General features: G+C 33.7%; 2 protein-coding genes across 4 annotated transcripts in view; both read left to right on the top strand.

The window, feature by feature from the left end:
* LOC109050133 (phospholipid scramblase 2-like) overlaps positions 1-2204 on the top strand; it is a 17783-nt gene extending 15579 nt beyond the window's left edge. The window contains exons 10-11 of the mRNA XM_042719346.1: positions 1765-1926; positions 2166-2204. Of these exons, the coding sequence (XP_042575280.1) occupies positions 1765-1926; positions 2166-2204 (201 nt within the window). The remainder of the gene's footprint in view (positions 1-1764; positions 1927-2165) is intronic.
* A 515-nt stretch (positions 2205-2719) lies between these two features.
* On the top strand, positions 2720-9757 carry LOC109049735 (phospholipid scramblase 1-like). Of its 3 annotated transcripts, XM_042717929.1 has the most exons (11): positions 2771-2882; positions 3712-3778; positions 5604-5642; positions 5789-5872; positions 5955-6025; positions 6309-6351; positions 7088-7308; positions 8660-8821; positions 8976-9137; positions 9271-9320; positions 9409-9757. In XM_042717929.1, exons 3-10 carry the CDS (start codon positions 5627-5629, stop codon positions 9298-9300), a joined length of 789 nt encoding a protein of 262 aa, XP_042573863.1. In that variant the 5' UTR covers positions 2771-2882; positions 3712-3778; positions 5604-5626; the 3' UTR covers positions 9301-9320; positions 9409-9757. The 3 variants fall into 3 exon arrangements, with proteins under 3 accessions (XP_042573862.1, XP_042573863.1, XP_042573861.1); XM_042717928.1 differs by lacking the exon at positions 3712-3778 and having other exon boundaries at positions 2720-2882; XM_042717927.1 differs by lacking the exons at positions 2771-2882; positions 3712-3778 and adding an exon at positions 4406-4673.
* Positions 9758-10389: the final 632 nt, after the last annotated feature.

Genomic DNA, 10389 nt, shown 5'->3' with positions numbered 1-10389 from the left:
TATATATATATATATATATATATATATAGTTGGGACACTGTACAAATTGTGAATAAAAACAGAATGCAATGATGTGGAAGTTTCAAATTTCAATATTTTATTCAGAGTACAGCATACATGACATATCAAACGTTTAAACTGAGAAAATGTATCATTTTAAGGGAAAAATAAGTTGATTTTAAATTTCATGGCATCAACACATCTCAAAAAAAGTTGGGACAAGGCCATGTTTACCACTGTGTGGCATCCCCTCTTCTTTTTATAACAGTCTGCAAACGTCTGGGGACTGAGGGGACAAGTTGCTCAAGTTTAGGAATAGGAATGTTGTCCCATTCTTGTCTAATACAGGCTTCTAGTTGCTCTACTGTCTTAGGTCTTCTTTGTCGCATCTTCCTCTTTATGATGCGCCAAATGTTTTTGATGGATGAAAGATCTTGACTGCAGGCTGGCCATTTCAGTACCCGGATCCTTCTTCTATGCAGCCATGATGTTGTAATTGATGCAGTATGTGGCCTGGCATTGTCATGTTGGAAAATGCAAGGTCTTCCCTGAAAGAGACGACGTCTGGATGGGAGCATATGTTGTTCTAGAACTTGGATATACCTTTCAGCATTGATGGTGCCTTTCCAGATGTGTACGCTGTCCATGCCATACACACTCATGCAACCCCATACCATCAGAGATGCAGGCTTCTGAACTGAGCGCTGATAACAACTTGGGTTGTCCTTGTCCTCTTTAGTCCGGATGACATGGCGTCCCAGTTTTCCAAAAAGAACTTCAAATTTTGATTCGTCTGACCTCAGAATAGTTTTCCACTTTGCCACAGACCATTTTAAATGAGCCTTGGCCCAGAGAAAACGCCTCCGCTTCTGGATCATGTTTAGATATGGCTTCTTTTTTGACCTATAGAGTTTTAGCCGGCAACGGCGAATGGCACAGTGGATTGTGTTCGCCGACAATGTTTTCTGGAAGTATTCCTGAGCCCATGTTGTGATTTCCATTACAGTAGCATTCCTGTATGTGATGCAGTGCCGTCTAAGGGCCTGAAGATCGCGGGCATCCAGTATGGTTTTCTGGCCATGACCCTTGCGCACAGAGATTGTTCCAGATACTCTGAATCTTTGGATGATATTATGCACTGTAGATGATGATAACTTCAAACTCTTAGCAATTTTTCTCTGAGAAACTCCTTTCTGATATTGCTTCACTATTTTTTGCCGCAGCATTGGGGGAATTGGTGACCCTCTGCCCATCTTGAGTTCTGAGAGACACTGCCATTCTGAGAGGCTCTTTTTATACCCAATCATGTTGCCAGTTGACCTAATAAGTTGCAAACTGGTCCTCCAGCTGTTCCTTATATGTACATTTTCCGGCCTCTTATTGCTACCTGTCCCAACTTTTTTGGAATGTGTAGCTCTCATGAAATCCAAAATGAGCCAATATTTGGCATGACATTTCAAAATGTCTCACTTTCAACATTTGATATGTTATCTATATTCTATTGTGAATAAAATATAAGTTTATGAGATTAGTAAATTATTCTATTCCTTTTTTACTGACAATTTGTACAGTGTCCCAACTTTTTTGGAATCTGGTTTGTATAACATGTTAACTATTTTGCTGTGAATGAGATAATTTTGTGAATGTCATATTTTGTGCTTGCAGAATGAAGTTCAACTGATTTATAAATTAAATTCTACACCATTTAATGTGTCTAACTGATCATCAATCTAACAGTCATGCAACATGCTTATTTGATGGCAGGTGATGTCACTGGATGAGTCCTCAGTGATTGGTCGGATTAGTAAACAGTGGACAGGATTTGAAGCAGAAGCGTTTACTGATGCAGACAACTTTGGCTTACAATTTCCAATGGATTTGGATGTGAAAATAAAAGCAGTTATATTAGGAGCCTGCTTTCTTATTGTAAGTAATAGGTACTCTTCATTAATCAGTTTTTTTTTTTACATTATTTATTAGCTTTCCTATCAAATTTTAAGAGTGTATTTAGTGCTAATAGTAAATTAACCATGGTGCAATGAAACACATTTATGCTCAAAACCTTATTTAGGCTGTAACTGAATATAATATATATTTACATAATTCCTAATTACATTAATTAACTTTTGTCTTTTGTCTTTTTTATTTTTATTTTGAATATACAGGATTTCATGTATTTTGAGCACACTCAAAAACAAGAGTGAAACCATCCTGGAGAATATATATATATTCTTTTTATTTTTTATTTTTAAATACAAATGCTGTACAGTTTTATCTTTAAACTAAGTATCATAACTAAAGATTGAGTGGGTCATAGACATATATTTTCATTAAAACACAGTATAAAACATCCACTTATCTCACCTAACTAATAATTCTTTCAGTTTCATAACAGAAGTATAAACTTTTTCACACACATTTCTTCTTGTCACTCCACCCCTCTTTATTATTATAATTTTTTTTTAAATAAAGAAAGGTGTCACCATAAACCTGCTGTAAATATAACGTCAGCCATCTAGAGCAAGTTAATGTTTAACTAATCCATAAAATGTTGATTTAAGGATTTACAATGACCATGAATCTAAAAAGCAGGATGACACATTTAAAGAATTCAAGATAAATTCTTATTTAGAAAATTCTTCAACTGTGCCATTCTGTTTTTAGATTTACTATAGTTCATGACATTGTGTGTCCTGTGCCTTTCTGAAGGTCTCACTTTATCCGTGTGCTATTTTAAGTCACACATTCCCTTCTGCTCGACCCCCAGTCTTTCTTATACTTACAAGGGCACAAGTTAGCTTTGCAACAGATGTATAACAAAAGATACTACATGTGAAAGTGCTGCTCTGTGTTTGTACCACAAACTGGATTCGAGTGCAAAAGTACGTATGATGTTACATTGCAAGTTTGTGTTTGTTATTGTGATTCTGTGAATGTAATTTGATGCATTTGTGGGTTTTTGTCACACATTAACATGTTTGTCAGAAATGAATAACTTCACCTTTGTGTTTATACTTTTGACTGAAAATATATAACTTTTAGACATCAGATTCAGGCTATGAATGTAAATTTATATATGTCAAACGAAATCACATTCAAAATAAAAGTTTTTGTTTAATTAATATATGTGCGCATACTATGCATATTTATTATGTATATAAATACAAACAAATGCATGTATATATTTAAGAAACATGTTATGTTTATATATTAAATATTTATATATATATATATATATATATATATATATATATATATATATATATATATATATATATATATATATAATAAAAATATGATAATATAAATGTATATCCATGTAAATATTTTTAAAATATATACTGTATGTGTGTATTTTTATATAAATAATAAATAAACACAGTACACATTAATGTATTATGCAAATAAAAAAAACTTTTATTTTGGATGTGATCAATCGTTTGACAACAAGAATATACATATATACATACACACATATATATATTTTATACATATATATATATATATATATATATATATATATATATATATATATATATATATATATATATATATATACATACATATATATAGACAAACATTTGATTTTAGGGTACTTGAAACAAGAAGCAATACTTCAACACTACACACATCGATCTTATTGGTACTTGTTTATGATTGATACCATGTTATAATATGAAGTAATATTTTCTATGGTAATAAAACTCTTAGAGAACCAGTTGTAAAGATGAACCAAATTGTGCAGTCCTCCCTGATGTGAGAAACCAAGTTGCCTCTGGTAAATCACTATGGTTTTCTTGAAATAATATCTTGATTGTGTGTGTGTCTGTGTGTGTGTGTGTGTGTGTGAAATAACTTTTAGAGATAAATGTTTTTAAATAATTAAACCTTTTTAAAATAAAGAGTTTTATGTAAATACAAGGCGATACTTAAGGGGGTAAAAAGCCATTAATTTCTGTCTTTTTAAAGTATAAACCTTTGCCTAAACTTTGTATTCCACTGTGTGTTGTTTGAATAAGCTGTTTCCTGTCATTTATGGGTGGATTGTGAGATTGCACGTCAAGGCTGATCTAATTTCTAAACATGCAAAAAAAAAAAAGGAAATGAAACATCGAATGATAAAAAAAGCTGAGAAATGTACTGACATGGTTTCTGAATAGGTAGAAGCAGAAGCTTTAAATACACCTGAAAGAAAAGCGTAATCGGTTTCGAAAACGTTGGCCTAAATGTTGACAATTTCCATACATATAAATAACTGTCTATATCCATGGAGACACTTCTGTCTAAAAGCCAGACGAGTCATTCGAAGTAACCTACTGACACATCGGTCTTCACAGAAAAAAAAAAAAAAAAAAAGAAAGAAAGAAAAAAATCACAATAAGATGAACCCCCACCCACACCTCGTCTCGTTCGTTTTTTTGTAAGGGGTGTGTTCGTGAGCAAAAGCAGATTGTTTCCCGGGAAGGAAACTCATGTAAAGTGTGTGAGGGAGATAAAGAGCGAAGAGAAAACAGCTTCATGTTACTGTCGCCCTCTGAAATAACATTAATAATATATAAAACAGAACCGGCCTCTCCCCGAGCGGAATTTAGTAAACTAAATTTAAGTAAAGGACTAAAACTGAAGATCTACGGCATCGATATCCACAGCACTTCACTTTGAACAAGTAACAGGTGAGTTGTTAGCATATTAAATAAATGAAACATAGGCCTACACTAAAAACGTTTTGTCAGTTAACATGTAACGTCAAAACTAAGACTGAATAAGTCGGATTTTGTTATACATAAACGAAGTAGCATAGAAATCAGCTAGAAATAGATCCTTAGAGTAACAATTGCATGTTTACATTACAGTATAAGCCTAGTTTCTAAACCCTCTGGATTCATAAAAATTATCATGATATACAGGATTATGTCATATTTATTAATTTATGCATTATAGCCTATTTCTTTACTAAAACTGTTTAGTACGAATACTGACAGCCTAGTAGTGGAAAGTAGTACATATTAATATATTATTTATTTGTTTGTTTGGTAATCATTAACAATTTGTGTTTTTGTATGTAATCTATATAATGATGTGGCTCACGGAGTAATCCAATTATTAATTATCTAAATAACTGACTGATTGTTTATTTGGTAATATTTGGTCTCCTTAAATGTCTTCAAAATATGTTAAATGAATCTAAAAGTGTGAATTTACTTTTTTTCCTGTGTATTTTTGTTATGAATGCAGTATGGTGTACTGGTTACTTTAAGTACAAAAGCTGCAGTTTATATCAATTATTACAATTATAAACGTGGTATAATAACTAATGTTACAAACCTCTAGTATTCTAGTGAATTTTCCTAAAATGTGTTTAGGAAGACTACGTGTGATAATGATTTGCATTCTGTACCTGCAGTCCAACTTCCCGGTTATTTCCTGGTCAATTCCCAGGTGTTCCCAACCGGAATATTGTGTATTAATGTCCATCCTGTTTGTTTTGAGGATTCACTGGTTATGAAAATCTAGGCTGCTGAAATTCCATTCCCTACAAAGCCTAGAAAAAACATACAGGAAAATATTTGCTTAACTTGCTTTTCTGGTTTGCATGTTTGCAGAGTGTAATTTGCAGCCTTCCATCATGGCAACAAATAATGGTGAGTGTGTCAAAACCTTATCATCAGCAACCTGATCCTGACAGCACAATTGCTGTTATACAGTATGTAACTCAAAGAAACACCTTGGCTTTCACATGACAGTGAGAACAATGTCAATTGATGTTCTTTGATACTCTTTAAACCAGGTTACCCAACTGACCTCCAACCACAGAAAAATGCAATTAATCCCGCCCCTCCTTATAACCAGGGACCAGTCATACCAGGCCAAGGTAAGGAAATCTAAGGAAATTTGGAATTTACACAATCCTCACTTTTCTAGATACTCCTGCATCATTTTCTTCCTTTTGAAAGGTCAAGTGCCTGTGATGCCAGTTCCACAAAGACCCGCTGGCTGCCCACCAGGACTGGAGTACCTGACCCAGGTAGAGCTTTACTGCTGCATATGAACAGCTCTGTATACCACTGTAGGCAGTGATGGAATCTTTTTTTTTTTTTTTTTTTTTTTTTGCGAGATGAGATAGTATCTTCTCAGGAAATGGTGACTTGGGCTGTGTTGGATTTCTGGGATTTGAAATGCCACAACAAATGTCCCACTTCTTGAAAGAATGTGAAATACTTTGGAAACACTTTGAACATGATTATCATGCCATCCAAAGTCTAAAGATGTTTTTTTTTTTTATCATATATTTCCTTTTACCAACACAGATTGATCAACTTCTTGTACAGCAGAAAGTTGAGCTGGCAGAAGGTAATGTTGTGATGTTTGTTTTAGTTTTTAGTTTTTTTCACCGATATTATTATAAATATTTTGCATGTGTTGAGATTAAAGGGATACTCCACCCCAAAATGAAAATTTTGTCATTAATCACTTACCCCCATGTCGTTCCAAACCCATAAAAGCTTTGTTTGTCTTCAGAACACAATTTAAGATATTTTGGATGAAAACCGGTAGGCTTGTCACTATCCTATTGACTGCCAAGTAAATTGCACTGTCAAGGTCCAGAAAAGTATGTAAGACATTGTCAGAGTAGTCCATCTGCCATCAGTGGTTCAATCTGAATTTTCTCAAGCGACGAGAATACTTTTTGTACGCGAAGAAAACAAAAATAACGACTTTATTCAAAAATTTGTATCCTCTGTGTCTCTCCGCATCACCGTAGAGCAATTATGGAGAACATCCGTTCAACTCAAACTGCGTACGCTATTCTGTGTCAGCCGCTGCACAGATGCACTGTTTTCGTTCAAATCAAAGCGTAAATACATGTAGGAAACGTATCCTTGTGTCACGGCTGACACAGAAGAGTGTACGCAGTTTGAGTTCAGCGCATGTTCTCCAAAATGGCGCTACAGTGATGCAGAGAGACACAGAGGAGACAAATTGTTAAATAAAGTCGATATAATTATATATATAATAAGTCGCACAAAACTTGACAAAAAACATGGATCTTACTTTTATATTTTTGTTCTATTTTGTCATATCAAAGTTATATTGGGCTGGGAGACCAATAATAAGTACACAGTGAAGAACAGTATGGGGCAACAAGTGTTCTTTGTGGCTGAGGAAAACGACTGCTGTAATAGACAGTTCTGTGGACCACTGCGGTCATTCGTCCTCCATGTTCAGGATAACATGGGACAGGAAGTGATGACACTCACTCGTCCTTTGAAGTGTGGAAGCTGCTGTTTCCCCTGTTGCCTGCAAGAGGTAATACAGATTTTGGTTCATGAAGTTACATTCTGTGTCATAACTTTTGCTTTTATTCAAGTCTTTAATTTGACTTTAAGGCATCACTGTTAAAAGATATAAGCTGGTTGGTGAAATATTGTAGATTCAAACTAGATTAATATAGATTGTAGATGAATGAACTATAATCATTGTGCTGTTTGTGTAGAAAAAAAAAATGCTTTGGATGAATACAATCCATACGCAAACTACTGTACAAAAGTTCGGATTGCTAAGATTTTTTGATGTTTTTGAAGAAATTCTCCTATTGGATCTTAAATTTGCATTCAATTATTTTAATTATGTTAAGAGTCCGGGCCCTGCGTCTCTCTCTCTCTCACCACCAGAGGTCGCAATCTCCTGTCCTCTTTTCCCCAAATTCCACATACCTGTCACTTATTACACTATTTATACACCACACTGCCGCTACTCTGTCTGGCTAACTTTGTTAGGTTATGGATGCAAGCACCTTCTGTTGCCATATTTGTATCCCGGTCCTGTCCTTGTCTGAGTTGTTTTTCAGATCTTGTTTAATCTGTTTCTGTTTTGCTTGGACTGTGGCTGCATTTTGGTGGAATAAACCTGTGTTTGGACCCAGATCCCTGTTTATACTATTATATATGTTTTCCCTCAATGTTTTGTGACAAATTATTCATTTCTTTGAAGCAATACCCAGATTGTATATTGACTCAAATATGATGAGCATGGTTTTAATTTATGAGCTAAATTTAAGTTAATTACTTTTTGGAATGCATAAAAAAGTGATACAATATATCAGTGAAACAACTGAAGAAAGAAAGCCTTATTACAAGAATGAAGTTATTGAAAATAAAACTCTAGTAAATAATTTAGTATTTAAGTATTTAATGGCTGTGTGCCAAGTTCTATAAGTTTCCTGAAATATCAGATAATTTGACCTTTTCATGAAAATGCAAGGTTAGTCGAGGTTGTAAAATGTCATGTGGTGCGACTTGTAAAATGTAATATTTTGATTTTATGATATTATTAATAATTCATGATTCAATTCAAATTCTAACTTAAGATTTTTGGACACTCATGGACACTCTTAGATGTCGTTGACCCTATTAATATTTTAGACCATTGCTAAATAAACACCTAGACTATGCATGTCAGGCTTTCAAATCAACTTCAATGTACTGTACTGTTGCGAATGATGTGTTGCATGATGGGTATTCAGCAAAGCCACCATCATTGTCATGCTTGTGATTGAATTAACAGCTTAAATGCAACCTATAACCTGTGAATAATTATACAGATCTGCTTTATTTCAAGAATAATTATGCCTCAACTAAAATCACCGCCTTCCTCTTAGCTCGAAATCCAGTCTCCACCGGGCAGCCCGATTGGATATGTGATCCAGAATTGGCATCCTTTCCTTCCCAAGTATACCATACTGAATGAGAAGAAAGAAGCAGTTCTGAAGATTTTGGGGCCATTCTGTTCATGCAGATGTTGCGCTGATGTGAACTTTGATGTACGAAACATACAATACAAAAATATTGATGACAGTTTGATAATTTGACTTTGTCTTTAATCTTAGTAATAAAAGTATAAAACCATGTGATCCTTTTACATACCACTAAACATTTGTCATGATGATAAATAGTTATTTTTTTGCATCAAAACAGGTTTTGTCCGTGGACGAATCAACAAAAGTGGGCAGAATCGCTAAACAATGGACAGGTATGGTGAGAGAAGCTTTCACGGATGCAGACAATTTTGGTATCTCCTTTCCTATGGATCTGGACGTGAAGATCAAAGCTGCTCTTTTCGGAGCATGTTTTCTCATAGTAAGCAAAAATAAGTTATTATTATACGTCAACATATTACTGGTTGGACGAGTTTGTATCTGTTTAATCTTGCTCTAAAAAGCTTTGCGTGCTTCAGCAAAGTGAATAATCTGCTGTTATTCTTCTCTTGTAGGACTTCATGTTCTTTGAACACAATAAATAACTTTATTTTCTGGATGTCTTGTAAGTACACTAATATTGCATATGGATACTTTAAAATGTCCACAACATGATTTGTCAACACATCATTGTTTTTCAATTTGTATTTCAGGTTGAATTTTGAACTTTTGAACTCCTCCTCATCTCTCAACATGTTAACCATGGATTCAAATTTGGATCACTCAGCTAAATATTATGGACAAGTTATATTATACATATTACAATGTACATAACATTATAGAGTATATTCCTTTACTACTGTTCTTGAGCCACCACTAGGTGACAGCAATTCCCTTTACAATAATGTTGAGATGCTCAAAATATTAACTACAAACTATTAAAATTTATTATTATTATTATTTTAAAATACAATATAAACAAATTTGTAACAAGCAAAATGTTAACGACATAATTTTTTTTTCTTCGTTATAATAAATAGAATAAAGTGTTATATATGAACATCTGCTTTTAGTGTTTGCAGTCATTCTTACAAATGTGTCATAAAATTATCAATGCTTACAGGTATATAGATAATGCACATTATATTCAAACATTTCTTATTGCAAAATGCAGTTTACAATAAATAAAACTGCAATTATTCAGATTATTCTAAACAACTTTCACAGTTTCATTTAGCACCTATGTTCTTTATTCCCAAAGTGCTCCTCAACTCCTCATTATGCCTTCTTGGAATTAGATAATGAGTAACACTTTAACCTTTTTACCTTTGCTTTCTTGTTATTCAAGTTTTCATGTTGCTCAGCAACAACATCTCATTTAGCCCTTAAGAAAGCTGTTTGCTTTACCTCAGAAGGAAACATTTGAAATGATGCTTGAAAGAAGACCTCAGTCTTATCCGGAGTCATTTCAGAGAAGGAAATTGATGTTTATTTCTAGACTTTTTATTAAAATTAAGATTTTAGAATTGCAATTAATGACAACTCGGTTTTGAAAGAAAAAATGAGAAGGACCCCTCAAAATTCTCCTTATACTTCTAGAATGCTATACTCTGTTCATTATAGCACACTGCATTTTTATTCTACCATCTATGCAGTGTACACACACACACAAACACACACACACACACACACAC

The sequence above is a fragment of the Cyprinus carpio genome, chromosome B2 (assembly GCF_018340385.1).
Source record: "Cyprinus carpio isolate SPL01 chromosome B2, ASM1834038v1, whole genome shotgun sequence".
NCBI lineage: Eukaryota > Metazoa > Chordata > Actinopteri > Cypriniformes > Cyprinidae > Cyprinus > Cyprinus carpio.
Note: the sequence above shows the minus strand (reverse complement) of the source record. Positions and strands in the feature narration are given on the sequence as shown.

Coding starts and splice junctions, on each gene's coding strand:
- LOC109049735 (XM_042717928.1), top strand. Junction 8,822..8,975: donor GCGCTGATGTGAACTTTGAT/GTACGAAACATA, acceptor GCATCAAAACAG/GTTTTGTCCGTGGACGAATC. Junction 9,138..9,270: donor TCGGAGCATGTTTTCTCATA/GTAAGCAAAAAT, acceptor CTTCTCTTGTAG/GACTTCATGTTCTTTGAACA.